Genomic DNA, 23,128 nt, shown 5'->3' on the forward strand with positions numbered 1-23,128 from the left:
TGAACCAAGTCTGAGGGGCAAAGCACACAAAGATACCCACCCCTCCCCCCCCAAAAAATAGATAAATAAAAGGAGTAAAATACAGCAGGACCTCAGCTGATTGATTCTGATCTTGCGGCAGAGCATATGTTCTATTTCCTGTATGTAAGTAAAGTGGGCTCTTGATCTAGATTTCAAAGTGTAGGAGAGTGACTGCAACCCATTAAGTGAAGGAAGCTAAGAACCAGAACTGCAAGTGGGATCCCCAATCAGCATATAAAAAAATACATTGGGGGATGCCTGGGTGGCTCAGTTGGTTAAGGCACTGGCTCTTTTTTTTTTTTTTTTTTTTTTGAGAGAGAGAGCATGAGAGGGGGGAGGGTCAGAGGGAGAAGCAGACTCCCCGCCGAGCAGGGAGCCCGATGCGGGACTCCATCCAGGGACTCCAGGATCATGACCTGAGCCGAAGGCAGTCGCTTAACCAAATGAGCCACCCAGGCGCCCAAGCCACTGACTCTTGATCTCAGCTTAGGTCTTGATCTCAGGGTCATGGGTTCATGCCCTGCATTGGGCTCCACCCTGGGCGTGGAGCCTACTTAAAAATTAAAAAAAAAAAAAAAAAAAAATACATTGGAACAGCTATCTGTTAACAAATGCTTTTCTGAAGCCTCTGAATTTTTCTTGGATATGCAAATACAAATGAGGAAGTCAAACCCACAGCCCATAAGAGTTTCTATTAAGAATCAAGTTGCAAAGGAAAGAAAATTAGGGTTTGCTTTAAGAAAATTAACAAAATCATCAAAAATTATTTAATGCTTAAAGAAGATGACAGTAGGTGACTAGAAGCTTTTAGAAGCTTCACTGTATCCTGTATTTTAAGTATATCTTCACTGACCAGAATTGGACATGTTTGTGAGCCGCAGCTGCAGAGCTGTTAGAAGTTCTTTGAAATTCCTGCAAATCTAAAAAGCCAAGCCCGGTTTCTCGTTACGTTTGTTAGCATACTGCCCCAGTTCCATATTGCATTACTACTGAGGAAGTATCAATATAACAAAGATATTCCAGTCTTTATTGAACCATATAAATCTATGAAAGTTATCAATTACACATGGTAACAGATTGTTTCTTCAAAAACTAAAAAGATAAAGGTGTACTGAGCAAATTGGTACCTCTTTTTTTTTTAATTGGTATCTCTTAAAATATTTCTGTTAAACAAAAAGAATTATACTTTTCTTTAAAGTACTTTTGTACTTTAATATATTGTTGTATATTAAAAATGGGCATGATCTATGAAAAGAATAATACGTCATAAACAAGTGAGTTTATCCCAAGAATGTATTGTTGAGCATTATAAAATCAATGTAATTCACCATGTTAAGTAAAAAGAAAAACTGTTATTATCTAACTAGACCAGAAAAAGCTTTTGACAACATCCAACATTTCTTCCTGATAATAACTCTCATCAGACTAGAAGGGAACACTCTCAACCTGATAAAGAGCATCTGTGAAAAATCTATAGCTAACCTCAACTTAACAGTGAAAGACTGGGTTCTTTCCCCTAAGGTCAGAAACAACAGATGGGCACTCATTGCTACTACCCAGCATCATAATACAGCTTCTGGCCAGTACGATATGGCAAGAAAAAGAGGAGGGAGGCATTTCAATTAGGAACAGATGAATGGATAAACAAATTGTGACATATTTTTATAATGGAATACTACTTGGCAAATAAATGGAAAGAAGTATTTGCACAACAGCATGTATAAATTATACTAAGTGAAAGAAACCATATTAAAAAAGACTGTATACTATATAATTTCACTTACCTAAAACTAGAAAATGCAGACTAACCTGTAGTGACAGAAAATGGGTCTCTGGCGGCTGAGTGAGTAGAGGGGTTAGAGAGGAGAAGGATTACAAATGGGCAGGAGGAAACATTTAGGGGCGACAGATACGTCTACCATCTTGATTGTAAGTGACAGTTTCATATCTGTATACATCATATTTATATAATTATATACTTTAAATATGTACAGTTTATTGTGTATGAATTCTATTTCTATAAAGCTATTTTTTGAAAAATGGCCACAAGTTCTTTGACCCTCATTCCATGAGAGGTCTGATCTGTATTGTCTACCTTTGAGTCTGGGTGGGCTCTCTGACAGCTTTGACCAATAGAATATGACAGAAGTGACACCATGTCAGTTTCAGATCCAGGACTTAAGAAACTGGCAACTTCTACTTTCTGTCTCTTGGCATGCTTGGTCTGGGAGAAGCTAACCATCATGTATGCAGTCTGACTACCTTGAGATTATCAAACTGTCAGGAACTCCCAGCTATCCTATGGAGAGCAAGATGCCCAGCCATGCTGTAACTGTTCTTGCCATCCTAGTCCAGGCACTAGACATGTGAGTGAAGTAGCCATCTGAAATGCCTAGTCCAGTCAAGCCTTTATTACAAATAACATTGCTTGAACATTCATGTACAGATTTTTGTGTTAACCTAAGTTCTCATTTCTTTGTGATAATATTCAGGAGTGTAATTGCTGGGTCATATGGTAAGTGCATTTTTAGTTTTATGGAAATTGCCAAACTGTTTTCCGGAGTGGCTGTAGCATTTTGCATTTATACAAACAATATATGAGGTAATCCAATTTCTCTGCATCCTCACTTACATTTGGTATTATCAGTATTTTTTTTTGTTTTAGCCATTCTGTTAATTGTGTAGTGATATATCATTGGGTTTTAATTTCCATTTCCCTCATGATGTTGAACAATTATTGTTCATGTGTTTATTTGCCATTTAAATATTATCTTTGATGAAATGTCTGTTCATGTCTCTTGCCCATTTTTAATTGTATTTTTTGTATACTGTCATTTTGAGTGTTCTTTATCTATTTTAGATATAAGCCCTTTGTCATATATGTGGTTTGCAAATTTTTTTTTTTAATTTTTTATTTATTTATTTGAGAGAGAGAGAGAGAGAGAGAGAAACAGCATGAGGGGGGATAGGGTCAGAGGGAGAAGCAGGCTCCCCGCTGAGCCGGGAGCCCGATGTGGGACTCGATCCCAGGACTCCGGGATCATGACCTGAGCGGAAGGCAGTCGCTTAACCAGCTGAGCCACCCAGGCGCCCTGTGGTTTGCAAATATTTTCTCCCAGTCTGTAATTTGTTCATCCTCTTAACAGAGTTTTTAAAAGCAAAGTTTTTAATATTGATGAGGTCCAAGGTATCCACTTTTCCTTTTTTGCTGTCAACTTTAAGAACTCTGTTTAGCTCTAGATCCCAAAGATTTTTCTCCTATTTTTTCTCTTTAAAAATTATACAACACTATATTAGTGTCAAGTTCTGTGTTGTTGTCTTTTTTTCTAAAAGAACTGTGGTTTTGTCTTTTGCATTTAATTCTTTGATCCAGGTTAATTTTTGTGTAAGGTGTGAAGTTTAGGTTGAAGTTCATTTTTTCCCCTATAGATGTCCATTTACTCCAGCACCATTTGTTGAAAAGGCTATTAAAATCAGTTGGGCATTTTTGTGTGGATCCATTTCTGAGCCCTCTATTTTATTCTGTTGATTTATGTCTCTCTCCCTGACCAATACCACACTGTCTTGATTACTGTAACTATTATTGTTTAAAAGTATTTTCTTTAGGGCGCCTGGGTGGCTCAGATGGTTAAGCGTCTACCTTCGGCTCAGGTCATGATCTCAGGGTCCTGGGATCGAGTCCCGCATCGGGCTCCCTGCTCCTTGGGAGCCTGCTTCTTCCTCTGCCTCTCTCTCTCTCTCATGAATAAATAAATAAAATCTTAAAAAAAAAAAAAAAGTATTTTCTTTAACTTCCAAGTGTTTGGAGACTTCCAGTTTAATTCCATTATGGTCAGAAAAGATATTCTGTATGAATTCAATTCATTTAAAATTTTTAGTATTTGTTTTATGACCCAGGATATGGTTTATCCTGGTGAATGTTCGATGGGTACTTGGGGAAAAAACTGTGTATTTTACTTTGTTTAGTGGCGTGTTTTATAAATACCTGTTAGAACTTGTTAGTCGATTATATTTTTCAGTTGTATATCTTTGCTGATTTTCTGCCTAGTAGTCTATCAGTTGCTAAGAGTGGGGCAGTGAAGTCCCCAGTTATAATTGTGGATTTGCCTCTTTCTCCCTTCAGATCTATCAGTTTTTGTTTCATGTATTCTGAAGCTCTTGTTTAATGTATGCACATTTAGGATAACTGTGTCTTTTTGGTGGATTGATCCTTTAATAATTAAGTAGTGTTCCTCTTTGTCCCTAATAATTTTCTTTGCTTTAAAGTCTAGTTCTCTCATATTAATATAGCCACTCCCATTTTTTAACTAATGTTGGCACAATATATTTTTTCTATCCTTTTACAAAAATTCATTCTTCCTATATCATTGTGTTTGAAGTGAGTTTCTATTGACAACATATAGTTGGGTTGTGTTTTTAAATCTACTTTGCCAATTTCTGTCTTTTAACTGATATATTTAGTGCATTTACATTTAAAGTAATTATTGCTGTATTAGAACTTAAGTCTGGCATCTTATTGTTCGTTTTCTGCTTGTTCCTTCTGGTTCTTAACCTGTTTATCTCTGCTTGCCTTCCTATAGATTACTAGGACAGTTTTAGAATTCTATATTTGTTTTTCTGAGTATATCTCTATATAGTTTTCTTTTTGATTGTTCTTTTTTTTTTGTAGTTACATACATACGTAACTCATCACCATCTACTGGTACAAGTGTTTTATTATCACTTGAGTGAAGTATTGACTTACTTCCATTTAGGTCCCTTTACCCTCCCCCACTTTTTAAATACAATTGTTTTATATCAGATGGTTATATCAGATTATTTCATAAATTTTGATTAAACCATCAAATATGTTTTAAGAAACTAATGACAAGAAAGATAGTCTCTCATACTTACTCTATTTTTACCCATCCTGTTCTTTCCTTTCTGAAGTTCCAAACCTTCTTCTGCTGTTTCTTTTCTGTTGGAGAACTTCTATAGCCATTCTTTAAGGGAAGATCTGCTGTCAACAAATTCTCTTAGTTTTTCCTCATCTGAGGATATCTTTATTTCCCCTTCATTTCTGAAGGACAATTTTATAAGATATAAAATTCACAGCTGGGGCGCCTGGGTGGCTCAGTTGTTAAGTGGCTGCCTTTGGCTCAGGTCATGATCCCAGGGTCCTGGGATTGAGCCCCGCATCGGGCTCCCTGCTCAGCGGGAAGCCTGCTTCTCCCTCTCCCACTCCCCCTGCTTGTGTTCCCTCTCTCGCTGTCTCTCTCTGCCAAATAAATAAATAAAATCTTAAAAAATAAAATAAAATGCACAGCTTACAGTCCTTTTTTTTTTTTTTACCAGAACTTGAAAAATGTACCTCCTTCCGGCTCCCATGGGTCAGATGAATAATTCACTGTTGTTCAAATGGGTATTTGCCTACAGAGAATTAATCTTTTCTCTGATTTTAAGGTTCTTTGTCTTTTATTTTCAGAAGTTTAATTATGACATGTCCTTGTGTGGATTTCTTTGGGTCTATTCTATTTGGAGTTTCTCAGCTTCTTAAAAACCAAATTTGGGGGCGGGGATTAGTTATATTTCTTTAAATGCTTTTTAGACCCACACTCTTTCTCCCACTTCTGCAACTCTGATACTAATATTAGATCTTTTGTTGTTGACCCATAGATCTCTGAGGCTCTATTCTTTTATTCAGTCTATTTTCTCTCTGTTGTTCAGATGGAGTAAATTTTATGTCTGTCCTCAAGTTCGGTGGTTCTGTCCTCTGTCATCTCTACTATTAAGCCCACCCAGCAAGTTTTTTTTATTTTGATTATTGTGTTTTTCAGTTTTGTAATTTGCATTTAATTCTTTATTTATAACTTCCATTTCTTTGCTCAGATTTTCTGTTTTTTTTCACTTGTTGAAAGAAAATTCGTAATTGCTTATTGAAGCGTTTTTGTGATGGCTGCTTAAAATCCTTCTTTGATAATCCAAATTCTGATTCATTTGGATATTGGATATATAATCCAGAAATTGTCAGATTCAAATTATGAATCAAATGATTATTTTCCTGTTCTTTGTATGATAATTTTTCCATTGTATCCTGGATATTTTTGGATATTGTGCTAGGATAATTTTGATTGTATCCCAGGTATTTTGGGTATTATGCTAAGACTCTTGTTACTATTCAAATTTTCTATCTTAATAGGCAGTTGCCATGCTTAGTTTTAACCTATTGGTTCTTGGCCTGGTAACAATTTAGTTTTCAGTGTCCTTGCAGTGCTGTTAACTCTGCTTTGTTCTTTGCCCTTGCTGCAGTTCTTGTTGAATCTATGCTGGTGTCACCTGCATGGGGAAAGACTCTGGGCTGCCCTGTCTCGCTGAGCTGCCTTCCACTAGTAGGGGTAGGAGAACAAGCAACTTAGGGCCTGTTTTGTTCTCCACCACTGGGCAGATGGCTAGGAGATGCCAGACCTGGATCTATTTATGCCCTTGGGTAGAGGGCCTGGAGACTGGATAGTCTGCTACCGCCCCAGGTGTGGAGTGGGGCTTAGGGTTCCTCAGTAGGTCTCCCATTGTTCTTCCCCCTCTACCAGTCTTTGGCAAGAGACAGCAAGCTTTTCTTAATTCTTTTTTTTTCCCCTGTGCCTGTTAGTGGGCCTGGGATGCAGGTCTCTCTGGTGCCCAGTCTAAGCTACATGGAAGATAAAAAGAAAATCCAGGGAACTCACTGCTGTGACCTTTCTTAAGTCCTAAGGCTCCTAGACAGTTCACCTTTTCTTTCTAGCTTTCAGTCTTCATAATTGCCTGTTGAATTACTTCCAGGGTATTTAGTTGTAGTTAGAGGGGAGGAACAGGGGAAAGTGAGGAAAGTTGCCATCTTGTCTGGGACCAGAAGTCCCCTCAATAATTTTTTTAAATTTGAATAGGGACTTGATATGAATGAATAATAGGTAATATATAACCCTGTGTTTAATTATGCACTGTAAGTCATTAGAGGTAAGGATATGGGTGAGTTAAAGCTAGAGGTCGAGCATAAGATCTCATGGAGACAAAATCATTTGGACAGGCCCTTAAAGCAAAAGGCAAGATCATGCAGTTGAAAGGAACAATATGGACACACCTTTGGAGGCGGAGAGTGAAAATGGTGGCCTCCCAATCTCCGCCCCGGAGGAGCCGAGAGCTCGGGGCCCCGCTCCTCAGTGAGCCCCCAGAGAAAGGCCGTCAGTCACTCCCGGCTCCCCGGTCTCCGGCCACACTCCGTGCTCACCTGGCCTGTGACCACGCATTTCTATCTCTGGCACCCGACCCCGGGTGGAGTCTCCACACCCAGCAGATCCCTGCGGTGCACTCCCACGCGGCTCCTCCCAGGGGAGGAAGACTGACCGGATTCCCCAAGGCCTCCAGGCACCTGAGATGAAGTCCTCCTTTCTCTCTCAACTCAGACATCGCCAATCATGTTTTCAAAGGCAGTTGGGTGGCTCTCCGGCACCCTGGTCTCACAGTTCTTGGGTGTGACACGACTTACTGCACCTCAGAAACTCCAGCCTCCCTCCCCGACACCACAACCTCCCACCTTAATAAAGCACCTGGTCAAGTTAATTCTCTGACTTTTATTGTTCCCTTAACTACTTGTTCAACTGATAAAGTCAAGCTTATTCATGTCTTTTTTAAGTGTGTGATGGCACTGTAACATTGCAATTGTAATCAGAGCCCATAGACTGTGCTCACAAAATGATGGGCAGCTGATTTTTGAGATATATCTATATGTGTGTGTGTGTACCCATATATGTTTATGATGTGCAAATAATTATATCCTTTGCAACTGTTAAACTAATGATGAAGAATGTGTATATCAACCAACAATATACAAAGGAGTGTAAAAAAAAAAAAAAAAAAAAAGAAAGGAACAATATGAACAGGAAGGACTATGGAAAACAACTGGAAAGATTTGCCTATCTTGAGGAGAAATTATGTCAGGGGGTAATGAGAATAGAAAATAGAATGGGTAGGCTCTGCTGATATAGAGGGCCTTAAATATCTAAAGTTAGATTTGCTAGGTTGAAAAGTAGAAAAATATCCAAAACTTGTAAGGGAAACAAGTGACATGAAAGTGAGGTTTGGGGCTCCTGGCTGGTGCTGTTGGTGGAGCATGCGACTCTTGATCTCGGGGTTGTGAGTTTGAGCCCCATGTTGGTGTGGAGATTACTTGAAAATAAAATCTTAAAAAAAAAAAGTGAGGTTTAAGTGAGATTAGTTTGAAATAGATGTACAAGGTATTTTATAGTGGAGGAAAACCAATATCAAGGAGCTAGTTGTGAGTTTGTCATGGTATCCAAGTGTGAGATCTTGACTGTGGCTATGAGGTGGTTGAAGTGGGAATAAAGAGGAAGCAGGATTTACAAGCAAAAGGGGTAGGACTTGATACCTGACTAGATATAAAGAAGTGAGGTTTGATTCATAGGCCGTCAGTTTTGGTGATTTCTGTTTCCTCATATATTTCTTTAAAAATAACCAGGAAATTTTGAAAGAATTAATTTTGCCCTTGAGAGAAGCTTTTCTTCCTCCATACCCTTCCCACCTACATGTGTAATTTTGAGAAGAACTTTACTGTCAGGCAACTGATTAACACCTTTCTTTAATCTTTTTCCAAGCCTAATACTGTTACCACACATTCTGAAATAGCTATTTCACATGTTAAAAGATGTCAGCCTCACCAGTAATTAAAGAAACACAAATTAAAACAACAAAGTTTGATTTTATGGCAATATTTAATGCTGCAAGGGTTTAATGAGATCCATATTCTTTTCTCTTAAAGTAAATGGGTATAATCTTTCAGGAAAGAAGTTTGACAATATGTAGCAAGAGTCTTTAAAATGTTTAAGTACTTCTACTTTTTTTTTTTTTTAAAGATTTTATTTATTTATTTGAGAGCGAGCACATGAGAGGGGGGAGGGTCAGAGGGAGAAGCAGACTCCCTGCAGAGGAGGGAGCCCGGTGTGGGATTCGATCCAGGGACTCCAGGATCATGACCTGAGCCGAAGGCAGTTGCTTAACCAACTGAGCCACCCATGCGCCCAGTACTTCTACTTTTAAGCATTGATGATAAGGAAATAATCAGAAATGCAAAGAGACAATGGATGCCAAAATGTCAGTTGCAGTATCCTTTATTTTTCACAATTATAAGTATATCTAAATGTGTATTAGGAGGGGGCGCCTGGGTGGCTCAGTCGTTAAGCATCTGCCTTCGGCTCAGGTCATAATCCCAGGTTCCTGGGATCGGGCCCTGCATCGGGCTCCCTACTCCGCGGGAAACCTGCTTCTCCCTCTCCCACTCCCCCTGCTTGTGTTCCCTCTCTCGCTGTGTCTCTCTCTGTCAAATAAATAAAATCTTTAAAAAAAATAAATGTGTATTAGGAGGAGCGAATGGTTAAATACACAATGGTAGAATATTGCACAGCTTTTAGAAATATTGTTTTAAGGAATTTAACTTTAATAACTGAGTAAATATAATGTTAAGTGAATTCCAGTTTTACATACTTCATTAATATCATATCATATTCATGCTTTTTTGACCTGTACAGCCATTATTAGGGTAAAAATGTTTTGCTGCTCTTTTCAGAAGTTATTTGCCAACCACCCCCTACAGATAATAAAGCTAATTTTAGCCTTCTTGCACTAAAAATTTCCACAGTGCCTTACATATAGTGCTCAGTAATATTAGCTATAATTATTGAAGATCTCTTAAGAACTTTCTTCCTAGAAAAGCACACACATTTATGTATACAATCAAGCATAAAACTTTAGGCCCTTTATGGACCACATAAATCCCATATGCGGAGGATCCTCTTTGCCTAGAGCCATGGTGAAGAATCGTTGCTATAACTGAAGAAATCTCCTTTTACCCTTGCATGTGGGTGGTTGAATTAGAGTTTGTTGGGGCGCCTGGGTGGCTCAGATGGTTAAGCATCTGCCTTGGGCTCAGGTCATGATTCCAGGGTCCTGGGATCGAGCCCCACATCAGGCTCCTGGCTCAGCAGGGAGCCTGCTTCTCCTTCTTCCTCTGCCTCTCTCCCTGCTCATGCTCTCTCTCTCTGTATCTCTGTGTCTCAAATGAATAAATAAAATCTTTAAAAAAAAAAAAAAGAATTAGAGTTTGTTGTCCAGGGTTAAGAGGTGCCGATTCTCATTTTCACCTGATATCCTTGGTATTGAGGTAAAATAGATGCAGTCTTCATTTAATACTACCTTTTCTGAATGACTGAATTTAACATACAATTTCTTGGTGTCTCTCATCTTGACTGGTGATGCTCACATTAATTGGGAATTGACTCTCAAATAAACCTATTTCAGACAGCTGGAAATCTATTGTGATGGTTCAGAATTTGCAGCCATTCCTATCTGTCATTGTTCCAGCTTCCTCAATCTTTACGTATGACTGTTCAAGGCACTCAAGGCCTCCACTGCCACCCTCATCCCTTCCAAATCTATTAATCACCCAGAGCAGTGGTGCTCAGGGCCCTAGATGCTACAAAGTGATAGGAGAAGAGAATAAAACTAAGGTAGTCATGGATTAGAGAACTAGATTGCTAGTGTTGCTTACGGAGCCACATTTAAAGGGTTCTGTTGAACAAGTCCAGAAGACAGCAAGCAGATGGCAAGGGATACAGCTGTGGCATCCTATGGAGGAGAATTGTGGTCAGAGGTGGGGAGAAAACTTCAGCAGTGGCAGGAGGACTGTTACTAGCCAGCTACCTACTTTGCCACTTTGGAGAGGCTGTATGGTGTGGTAATTAAGAGTTCAGACTAAGGGGGCGCCTGGCTGGCTCAGTCGGAGGAGCATGCATGCCACTCTTGCTCTCGAGGTTGTAAGTTCAAGCCCCACATGGGGTCTTACTTAAAAATAAAACCTTTAAAAAAAAAAAAAAGAGTTCAGACTAAGACCTGCATTCAAACCCCACTCTACCATTTTCTGGCCAATATGACCTGAGGCAAGTAACTTAACCTCTGACCTCAGATTTTTTGTTGCTGTTGTTATAAAGTAGAAATGATCATAGTACCACCTATAGGAGTCTTAGGATTAAATGTCCTGTGAAAAACACTGCACCAAGTCTACCATGCCTGAAGGGTTCATTCAGTAAATGTTGTATAGCATTAAATGTGATGATTCCTCTCAGGCTGAAACTGGAAAAATGAGTTAATGTTATAGAGGGGCAGATTCTGGCTCTGCATGAGGAAGAAAGACTGGCCTGAATGTGTTCAAGCAAAGACTAAACTATCATATATGTATATCAGAGATGAGTAGATGGATCGGCCATTTGGTAATCGGTCATAATCTAAGTTCCCTTCTCACTGGAAGACTCATTTTATAAGGCAGACCTACATGAAAACTGTGTTTTATTAACGTGACTATTTATGTTACAGAATTACGTCCAAAGAAGTTGGGATAGGAAATATCTTAGTTTAACATAATGAGATTTTTATTGGCTTCTCTAGTTATACCATTTACAAATTGAAAGAACCTGCTAAGGATCACTGGTGGGAGTGATATTATTAGAATTAAATGTGAGTCATAGAGGCTCCCAGACAGTGTTCTATCTATCTATGGAGGGAAGGAAGCTAAGTACATGTTAGGTATTAATTAGCACCTTGAGGGGCGCCTGGCTGGCTCAGTTGGAGGAGCATGCATCTCTTGATCTCGGGGTCATGAGTTTGAGCCCCATGTTGGGTGTAGAGATTATTTAATAAATGTTTAATTAGCACCTTGAGAAAATTTAATTAGATTTTACAAATACAATTAAAAAGGCCAATTTTTTGAAAAACGTATTCATAGATGCTATTTAAGTTCCACCTAAAAGAATTTGGAATGAATTTTAATAGTATTTTTGTTTCTCTATAATTTATATTCTGCCTCCTTCTAGAAATAATTTGAAGCAACAGCTTAGAACATTATGCTAAATCAGGGCGCCTGGGTGGCTCAGGCGTTAAATATCTGCCTTTGGCTCAGGTTGTGATCCTAGCATCCTGGGATCGAGCCCCGCATCGGGCTCCCTGCACCGCGGGAAGCCTGCTTCTCCCTCTCCAGCTCCCCCAGCTTGTGTTCCCTCTCTCGCTGTGTCTCTCTCTGTCAAATAAATAAATAAAATCTTAAAAAAAAAAAGAAGTTATGCTAAATAGGCAAGGAAAAAAAAAAGGCCTCAAAGGCCTTCCCACATGAGTTCAGAGAACCAAATCTTTGTATTCACTACTATTGCTCAATGAGAAGTTATACAGAGAAAGATCCGTTGGATATAGGGCACAGAGTAGTATAGCTAAAAAGAAGAGTACCTTTATGGAGAAGCAGAAGACCTCCGTTTATTTCCTTGTGCTGCTGTTGGTCTGCTTTGTAACTTTTAATCATTATTAGTGACAGGAAAATAGCATTCTGCACCAACGCAAGAATTATTTTTTGTTTAAGAATGAAATCGTGAGCTTACTTAAAAACAACCAAAGATTTGGGGGCAGGGGATATGGAGACAGATGACATTTCCTTCAGGATCTCCTTGTTTTCCTTCTACAGTTATTTTAAAACAGAGTAAGAAACAATCCCTTTGGGATGCTGTTATTCTAGTAAAAATTCAATATAAGAAAGTCTTTCAAGAGAAAGGTAAAATATTTTCATTAGTAGCGTTTTCTATTCTACATTTGGCATTCCCAGACAGTAGCTAACTTTAGGAGTATTTTACTTCCAGATAAGTCACATTCTATTTAAAATTACATATGAGCTGCTTAGAAATAATACTGTTTTAGAACCAAAAAAATTAAACACAGAAAAGTAGAAACAACAGAACAATGAACACCACTTTTATACCTTCGCCTAGATTCAACAGCTGTCAATCCCGTAACCAAACTTTCTCCATCTTTATTGCTATACACACACTCTCCCTGCCATTCCCCCCAATCCTTTTTGCCAGATCATCCAAAAGTACACCATAGCCATCAGAAATAGGCTTTTTTTTTTTTTTTTTAAGTAATCTCTACACCAACGTGAGGCTGGAACTCATGACCCTGAGATCAAGAGTCACAGGTTCCACTGATCAAGCCAGCCAGGCACCCCCAGAAATATGCTATTTTAATGATCATTTATCTGCTGCTCAAATGCAGCGGAGCAACATATATATTGTAAAGTTTATTATATAGTTGGTATCAGCTGTTTGTGCTTATTATCTGAAGTCTTAGGTACATTTTATTGGAGGTAGGGGTACTCAGATTAAGGTTATCTTCTTAGTAATCTCTGCGATGCTTCCTACACTTCTCAGATCTGCATAGTCAAAGAAGGAATATTTAACTACTTAAGTTTAAGACCCTACAAACTAATGGCAGTATTATTCTTGAGTAAAAATAGTTAAAATACTATGTATTTTTTTAAAATGCTTTCGTTTTTCTCAAACAGGCTGAAATAATCAAGTTTTGTATTTTCAAGCAGTTTAGGAAAAGAAAAAACTCAATATTTGAAATAGAACGTTTGTTAGAATTTGGATATTTCATTGGTTAAAAGATTTATTTACGGCTATAAATTGATGCTATCTGACAGAAAATACGGCCATTGTGTTCACTGAGCCTAGGTATGACCAAAACCATAAAAGATATTTCTTTCCTTTTTTTTTTTTTCCAGGAGATTTTGATGAATTCACTCAAGATAATAACGACATTATGTTGAAAAACATAGCAGAGGACCTTCGGAATTGCTTACCTCTAGAAACCATGCTTTCCTCAGAACATGTAGCCCTCCAAAAAGTAAATACATTAAATTAATTTACTCTTAGTGCTACTTGGGGATTCTCCTATTCTTCCCTAATCCCACAGCCTCTCTCATCTAATTAGTCCTGAATTCTACTTTAAACCGTTTTTCATTTGGTACTTCAATGATGCCCCCAGTTCTTTTGAGTCCGTAATCCTCTGGCTCCCCAGTCATTCAACGGGTATTTTTTGAGGGCATCCTGTTTGCCAAACACTCAAACCCCTGCGCCTCCCCCCCGCCGCCCCGTTCCATGTCCCCTACCCCCAAAAAACAAGGCCAACAGTAATCTGGCCCTGCCTGTATACATCATTGTCCTGGTTTTCTCTTTCCTGTTCAATATCCCCCACTTTTATCAAAGATGAAATTCATCTCTTTGTTTTCTTCTCCTGCTTTTGTGCTGTATGGTTTTTGCTTATTCTATTCCTTCATTCCTAAAATAAGTTCTCATTTTTCTTCCCTGGACAGCCCCCTCTTTCAACCCCTTCAAATCTCAACTCTTCTGGGGTACATATGCGAGGAATATTGTTTCCTGAAACAAAGCTAATAATAATAATCTCTTCTCCCACTAATCTGAAAACAGCAACCCTCTATGTGGTTTTTCACCGTGTAGATTCCGAAGCAGAGGAACCAAATCTTGTACATTTTTTTTTTTTTTTAGATTTTATTTATTTATTTGAGAGAGAGAGAATGAGAGACAGCACGAGAGGGAAGAGGGCAGAGGGAGAAGCAGACCCCCCCCTGAGCAGGGAGCCCAATGCGGGACTCGATCCTGGGACTCCAGGATCATGACCTGAGCCGAAGGCAGTCGCTTAACCAACTGAGCCACCCAGGTGCCCAAAATCTTGTACATTTTCAATAGTGCTATGCACAGTGAGCACTTAGCAAATCTTAGTAAACCTCCAGTCCCAAAGGTGGAAAATAGTGGATAGTATAAAAACTGAGAGCAATATTTGTAACATAGTTTGGATGTTATTAATAAGGCAGTCGTATCAATAGCATGATATACCAAAATACATGAAACAAGGAAAAAGTATTCATTGCATGTAACAGTCGACCCCTAATCCCTTCTCCTAACAAACTATTTTTATCTTCTGTTATTTCCTTCTGGTCCTTGTGTATGTCCTTACATTTTACACGCTTATAATATAGATATGTGTAGGTGTAGATACAATTTTGTAGGTCTCTAAGTAGATAGGTTGATTCTTTATTATAGTTAAGGTAAAAGGAATCAGACATTTTTTTCTTGGTAGCTGCTTGCTATTATATCACGTTATCACCAGTATTAATAAAGGGCTGTTCATTGTAAGCAGGAAATGTTACTAACGATTTTATTATTTGAAAACTCTGCCTCTGCGCAGAGATGACTTGCTAAGTGTTTTCATGGGTCGGTCACTGACACGCAGGACTCAGGAGACCCGGTATTAGTTTAATTCTTTCCCCTTCAAATGGTCGTTTCTTTGGAGAAATCTCTGAGTAGGAGTTTCTTCATTTGTAAAATATACAACCCAGGATGGACAAGACGGTCACAAAGTACTCCTTTAACGCAAATTTTTTATATTTCTCCTAGCCACGTTTTGTATCGTTACAGGTCAAATTAAAAGTTGCTAGTGTCTCACACACACACACACACAAAAAAACACAAAAGAAGAGCAGGATGGCTCTTTGATAAGTGAAACTTGTCTTTCTCTGCCTTGTCGTTGCTCTCAGAATTTTAGCATTTGAACCACTGATGTTTTGCCTTATTTAGCAATAAAAAGAGACTCCTTTGTACTTCGTTTCTTTTGAAGTTCTTCTCCTTTCCCCCAGATACAGCAGCAGCCAGAACCCACAGTTCACGTTGATGCATTCCTTTATGATGAAGACTTTATTGATTCATTATGTGAGGAAGGAAAAATGAGCAGAAATTACTGTATGGTGTGTGGCTCACACCAGACGGCACCTTTAGGTAGGCACTCAAGTATGCAAACCTGACGACTTTGTGTATACTTTTCTCTCCATGTCCTGAGAACACAGATTCTTGACCAAGTCATTCAGTGTTTTTTGAAAGGAAAAGGCCAACCGTTCAGCGTAGCCATTACCAATTATTGAGGTTAGGGAGACCAAAGAGCAACATTGTCCAGGGAAGCTGGGTCACGTAATGTCTCCAAGGAGAGTATCTCTGCTTTTCACAGAAACTGTTGAATCAGAGGTGACTTTTCAGGTCCAGAAACTAATCACAAGTGACTGAGTACAGGGAAACCAGCTTATACTTTCCATACTTCAAAGAGATTCATAGATAAACCATACCATAATGCTGGTTCACTTACAATGATAAATATAACTGCAAGGGGGCTGAAATGTCCCAATAAAAGCATCTACTTGAGAAGTCAGATAATAATCAGATATTGTTGGATGGGCATGGATTTCGAGGACAGAGATAATCTTGAGAAAGAGCTTATTCATGCCTTGATTTGACCTAGTAGAGCATCTCCAGTCCATAACAGAGGACAACTTTAGTAACAAGATGTCTCCTGCATCTCCACCCCTCAGAGGCAGCACCTGTGTCCCAAATGGGAAGCTAGACTGACTCCATGCTGCTAATATGTTAACTCTTCTGTTAATGTATTCTTTGTTAAGGGGCTCCTGGGTGGCTCAGTCATTTGAGTGTCAGACTTTTTTTTTTTTTTTTAAGATTTTTATTTATTTATTAAAGAGAGAGAGCATGAGAGGGGGGAGGGTCAGAGGGAGAAGCAGTCTCCCCGCCGAGCAGGGAGCCCAACGCAGGACTCGATCCCAGGACTCCAGGATCATGACCTGAGCTGAAGGCAGTCACTTAACCAACTGGGCCATCCAGGCGCCCCATGAGTGTCAGGGTCTTGATTTCAGCTCAGGTCATGGTCCCAGGGTCATGGGATCAAGCCCCACATTAGGCTCCACACTCAGCAGGGAGTCTGCTTGAGATTCTCTCTCCCTCTCCCTCTGGCCTTCCCCACCACTCATGCACGTGCATGTTCTCTCTCTCAAATAAATAAAAAAGTCTTTAATTATATATGTGTGTATATATATTTTTTTTTCTTTGTTCAAATTGGATATGATCGTCTAGGCTATTCCTTTAGACATGCTATTTCAGGATTCCTGGTCACTTAGATATATAGAGTTATTGCTTATGGTGGCCTACCTCTCCAGGTGAGTAATCTTGTGTTCATGTACTGATCTTAGATAATATCATTGTCAAAAGTTAACTACTACCAAATTTGTAATATGCTACTAATACAAATATATTGTATCTATATTATAATTGGGAATTAAACTCTCCTGATTAACTTAAGATTCTGTTTTTAGATAGCACTTACAGTTTCCATTTGAGGTGGTGGAAATTTACAGAACAGAAAGTGACTTAGACAAGAACAATAGAAGGAAAACTAAAAAGTGAATTGCAACTATAATACCATATCAGATCTGATTTACAGAAGTTTTTTAAGATTTATTTATTTTAGAGAGAGAGAGCGGGGGTGGGGAGGGGCAGAGGGAGAGGGAGAGAGACAGTCTCCAGCAGACTCCCCCCTGAGTGAGGAGCCTGACGTGGGCCTCAATCCCACGACCCTGAGATCCTGACCCAAGCCAAAATCAAGAGTTGGACGCTCAACCAACTGAGCCACCCAGGTGCCCCTGATTTACAGAAGTTTAAAGAAGAGATATGTTTGACAAGTAAAAATTTGAAGATTAGGATGCATTTTCCCATCTAAATCAGGTTGTAAATAGTGACTGGGTATGCAGGCCAGCCCACATAACCACAGTGAATCTGAAAAAGCTATCATCTGTGGAACTCTCCTTCCTTCTGTGACAAGGGCCTTGTCTAGCTATAAGACACTAATGATGACTCTGTAACCCAAGGCAGAAGCACTAATGTGACAGAGTAGTGAGGATGAGGATTCTAGGCAGATAAGTCTATGGTGGTCAAAGCCCACCCCCACCCCAAGTCATGCCCTTTATTTTCTTCCAGGGGTTTAGCCTGCCTGCTTCCATTTTCTTTGCCACCATCCCTTAGTTATGGCCAAAGTTTCTCCCCTTCCTGACCATCATTATATTATGTAGGACATAATATAGTAAGTCTTTAAAAAATATACTCAGACTCTCCCAAATATTTGATTACAGAAACAATGGAGGGAGAAGATGGGCTAGGAAGCTTGTAGCAGTTAAAAAAACTAAGGGAAATAAGAATAATTAATGGGCATATCGTCACTTCCTTTCATACCACCCTTCTCCTGCACTCCAGAACACATTTTAGGTTGGTCAGGGCTGCCACATTGCTCAACTCCAGAGATGGTCATTCATTTGGTAGTCTATTGAAGTCGTATTGCAGTCTAATGTAGTAGTATGGGGCTATTCTGTGGCTGCTCTGGGGTAAGGTGAGAAAGCCAGATGATATGGGAGTTAGGAAGCATCCCACGGAATAGCAGTCATAGGGAAAAGAAGGGAAAACCCAAGGACCATCTAAGCAATAGCAAGAAGGAAGTGAGAGGCATAAGGATAGGGACAGGTTGCTGGGTAGCTATTCCCTAGAGGCCTTTTTAAATGTCAGAGACTTGGGGGCACCAGGGTGGCACAGTTGGTCAGGTGTCCCAACTCTTGGTTTCAGGTTTCAGCCCAGGTCATGATCTCAGGGTCATGGGATCGACCCCTGCATCAGGCTCTGTGCTCAGGGTGGAGTCTGCTTGGGATTTTTCTCTCCCTCTCCCTCTGCCCCTCCCGCTTATGCTCTCTCTCTCTCTGAAATAAATAAATCTTTAAAAATAAAAATAATTGGGCGCCTGGGTGGCTCAGATGGTTAAGCGTCTGCCTTCGGCTCAGGTCATGATCTCAGGGTCCTGGGATCGAGTCCCACATCGGGCTCCCTGCTCCTTGGGAGCCTGCTTCTCCCTCAGCCTTTCTCTCTCACTCTGTCTCTCATGAATAAAAAAAAAAAAAAAAACTAAAAAAAAAATAAATAAAAATAATTGTCAGAGACTTCATAGTTATTCTATAGCTCAGAGTGAATGAGTGCAAAATTATCACATTAATTTTTTCTAAATAGTCTCCGAATAGCTTTCATTGATTTTTAGAAGAGAAAAACATGAAATATACTTTATAAATATGGATAAAAGAATTAGAAATACAGAATAGAATGTTTAATACCCGAGCACAATTTGATGTTTATTCTGTTCTAATTCTCCAGGATTTATTTCTCATTCCTTCTCCCTCATGGAATTGAAGTTCATTTATCATCATGTACTCCCTGATCTGTCGGGAAAGGTCTTGGTTGATGTTGGCTCCAGGCTTGGCACAGTCCTTTATGGGGTAAAGTCCAGCTTATGGACATATTCAACATTTGGAAAATACTTTCTCCTCCTGCTAGCAACAGTTTTGCCTGCCACCATCCAAGGTGACAGCTTGGCTTTATTTATTAGAGTAACAGAATAAGAAGATTAAAATATTATATTGAATTTGGAATTTCAAAAGCCAGCTCTCTGATTTCCTTTACCGGTTTGTGTCTGTAACACAAATGAAGGCATATCACCAAAGCAGAAGCAGGTGACCTCATAACACTTTGCTATTTTGTCAGTCACTATTGACCTTCTAACTCTGTTTTCTTTGTGCTGTATTAAATAGTGTACTGAACTTTGATAAGAACTTTTACAAAAACTTTATAAAATTTACTTCACCTAGGAAATTGCATATGGCCATAACAAAGTCACTTAACACTCGTGGCTTCACATTCCTCACCTGTAAATAAACTACTAAATGATATCCAAGGACATATATTGCTCCAATTTTCTGTGATTCAAGTTTGAATGTAGACATTTGTGTCTGAAATATCACTTCAATGTGGCTTTTTAAAAAAAATTCAAATCATGAGTATTTGTAACGTTCCTAAATGGTTTTATCAAAAAACTTTAAATGTGGTTTCTGGTTGTCATTAGCAGACTTGTTAAAACATGTGGCCAACAGCAGTAGAGGCTCATGCCAGAAACTCTCAGTTCCCAGCATCCATTGCCTGCTCTAAACAGAAACACTTAACTCTTTAGTGCTTAGTTTATTTGTCAGTGTTAAGGCTTTTATTCTATAATTAGGAAAGATATCCATAATAGAAAATACAGTTTGTCAGATGGTTTTTTGAGGGAGAACATGGGTAAATATGATTATTTACAATATTTGCTCCACTCTTGTCCGTTTTTTGATTTGTTAGAAAAGTATATAGCTGAAAGAAATGAGGCTATGCAAGTATGTGACAGTGTTAATAAATTTAAACATATCCTCATTTTTCTTCATATTAAAATGGTTACTGATTTAGTCAACAAAAAATTTTTGAATACCTACTTATGCTCTGTTGAACATATTCTAAAAATCTATCATGAGCTATAAATACAAATTTGGTTCACGTGTGGGTGTTACTTGATGTAAAGTGATATTCAGAATATGATTTGACCTTTCCTTCCATATTAGTTTTTTGTTTTTACAATCAAAAGTGCATACATAATAATATCTAGTCAGTTCTTTATTATCCTTGTTAACTAATTGGTCGGTTATCTTTGGCAGATTGCAGACACCAGACTGACTTCCCTAAGCCAAACAGGACACATCTCCAGCCACCTTCCTCTAGTGTCAGACTGTGCATGATTTTCCATTATATTTCCCACGGGTTAACTCCTTTCTTGCTTTCCGCCGCTGTAACTTCCCAAGAAATTACAGAAATACGGTATTAAACAGAGAGTCTGTATACGATCACTTTTCTCATTTCCAGCTTTATTGTATGCACAATTTTATCAGGAAAAGTAAGAAATCAATCTTTCAAAATATAATTACTTTTAAATAATGAAATTAATAAAATACAGTCAAGATCTTGATCAGTGAGAGTCTTTGAGTTCTCGAAGTTGTAAGTTTTACATACATGTTATTTATCTTTCATTTTATTTTTACTTTATTGAATTCTATTTTTTTAAAGTGTGATTTTTCTTAATTTTATGTAGAAATGAACTCACAGTTCATTCATTTGCATCATAACATGTCTTTATTTTTTCAGGGTTATCTTTACAGTTCAGCACTGCAACTATATGGAGTAGAACTGAATGGAGATTTTTGCCAGTTGCAGGAAATGGTCATAAAAAAATACCAGTTCACTGACAGAATAAAGGTAATGAAGTACAGTTGAGACACAATGTTACATTAGTTTCAGGTGTACAGCATGGTGATTTGGTAAGTCTGTATGTTACACAATGCTCATCACGAGTGTAGCTACCATTTGTGACCATACAACATTATTACAATATCATTGACTATGTTCCCTCTGCTGCACTAAAGGTACCCTTTTAAATATATATTCTGTTATCTATTTTATAGCATAATTTAGTCCAATTTCTTCTGGATTGGAGTTGGAAACTCTTTTTGAATCTATTCTTGGTTGCTGTGGTGTAGAAACAGATTGAGTTGACTTAGTACTTTTAAACCATAAAGGTGAATTTAATTATAATTACCTTCCACTCCTATTTCTCTTCCTCCCCAATTTTATTAGAAAGTAGAATTTTTCTTTATTTCCTTCATCTTTTCTGTGGTATAGTTTTGGTAGCAGCATTCAAATTTGAATCTCTAGATGTAGGTCAAAAGTGTACTTAATGAAACTTATGTTGAAAGTAAGCAAAAAAGTTAAGTAATGCTCTCAGTTCTTTACCTTCTTTTTCTAAGCTTCCAGGAGTTGTGGATGCCACAGAACGGCAGTTCAGGAGAATGATGCCCTGCATTTGGCTATAACAGAACTTTTCTCTTTTCCTGTATGTAAGGGGAAAAATAACCAGAAAAGGGAAAGGAAGTTTTTTGGTTAATGCAGTAATTCTTACCCTTTCACTGACGGTCCTACACTTCAATGGCAATGCAGAGAGATACTGAGCAACTAAGGCTCTCTGGTGTTAGTGTTGAAAGATATCTCGGTATGATTAAGGATCTAGTCCTCCCCTTTTTTATTGGAAGGAAATGTTTTTTCCTCCTTCCAAACTTCCTTTTTTCTCTCTCTTTGTTTCTCTCTCATCTTAGAGAAGCAAATGATTAAAGCAAATTTATTGTCTAGTAATAAATTCATGGATTTTTCTCACTATCCCATATTTAGTGAACAGAAACACATTGTTCTTGCATAATAATAATCACATAACAGGAATGTTGATTAAATTGAAAGTTAAGATTTAAAAATTGACCTTTTAAGAATCCTAGTTTATAAATGGGTGCCAGGGTGGCTTAGTCGGTTGAGCATCCGACTCTTAATTTCGGCTCAGGTCACAATCTCAGGGTGGTGGGATGACCCTGCGTGGGGCTCGGTGCTCAGCAGGGAGTCTGCTTGGGATTCTCTCTCTCCCTCTCGCTCTCCCCTGCCCCCCTCACGCATGTTCTCTCTCTCTAAATAAATCTTTTAATAAATAAATGGAGATCCAAATACCTTGTTATTTTTTTAAAGAAGATGATAAAGATATGTAAAACACATTTATTTACATGTTAAAAGGTCTTTACCCCTTGCTTTTCAACAGAGCATATGTGGATGAATGCCCACCCCACGTACTTCTGCGGCTTCAGTGGCTATTAGTAACCCAATGACAGAAAGCTGTTTTTATACCATTTTATTGGCAACCTTAACAGTTTCCTTCCTCAATGGTAAAGACAATTGTGTTTGAGAGGCCCTAAGATCAACAGAAAGGAATTCTAGGGTTATTTTTTATAGTATCTTGAAATCTTTGTAGCCTTTAAGTCTCAGGCTCTGCTTTTTGTTTTGTTTTTGTTCTTGTTTGGTCTTTTTTAACAGGACTTTCCTAAGAAGTCTAGGAATCCTTGGTTGTCCATTCAGACTTAAGAGTGAGAAACAAGCTGATTGAAGTTCTCGGCATTTAAGTAGGGGATTCTGAGCACTGTGGGCTTCAGTGTCGAGTGATCTTGTTTGGTTGGTTAATTAGTTGGGGAGTATCTGATGAAGTATCTTAAGATCTTTCCTCTTGGGATCAGTCTCCTTACTGAGTGGCAAACAACATCCTGGGGACTGAGTGGTAGAGGAAAAGAAGTGAAGCATAAGGGATTCACAGCATCCTGTCTGCCTTACTTCCCTCGTTTTCAGTACATTAGCCTTTCTTTCAACTAGTCCTGGTGTCCCCTGACCCAGACACCTTTTGTTTTACCCTTTCCAGGGTAAATAGAAGAAACCTCTATTCTTTTGCTGGGGTATGAGAAAGTCATATAGGGGTCTGGGTACTTCTAAAACTGACTTTCAACCCAATTACCTTATTTTTAGCATTTCTCCCTACTCCTTCACCCAGAAATACCTGGTGCCACCAGTTGTGAGCCTTTTTGAGATTCTGTAGTATAAAC

At 38.6% G+C, this 23,128-nt stretch overlaps 1 protein-coding gene across 6 annotated transcripts in view; it reads left to right on the forward strand.

The window, feature by feature from the left end:
• Positions 1-23,128, forward strand: part of LOC118002829 — a 36,011-nt gene that overhangs the window by 2,742 nt on the left and 10,141 nt on the right. For 3 of the 6 annotated variants that reach the window (XM_034993432.1, XM_034993431.1, XM_034993433.1), the window contains 4 exons: positions 13,646-13,767; positions 15,578-15,716; positions 18,966-19,087; positions 20,811-20,921. In XM_034993432.1, the coding sequence (XP_034849323.1) occupies positions 13,646-13,767; positions 15,578-15,716; positions 18,966-19,087; positions 20,811-20,921 (494 nt within the window). Of the gene's footprint in view, positions 1-1,685; positions 2,388-13,645; positions 13,768-15,577; positions 15,717-18,965; positions 19,088-20,810; positions 20,922-23,128 lie in introns of those variants that run through there. The other 3 variants (XM_034993435.1, XM_034993436.1, XM_034993434.1) reach the window with 3 other exon arrangements.

This window comes from Mirounga leonina, unplaced genomic scaffold (genome assembly GCF_011800145.1).
Source record: "Mirounga leonina isolate KUSES-001 unplaced genomic scaffold, KU_Mleo_1.0 Mir_83, whole genome shotgun sequence".
Classification (NCBI taxonomy): domain Eukaryota; kingdom Metazoa; phylum Chordata; class Mammalia; order Carnivora; family Phocidae; genus Mirounga; species Mirounga leonina.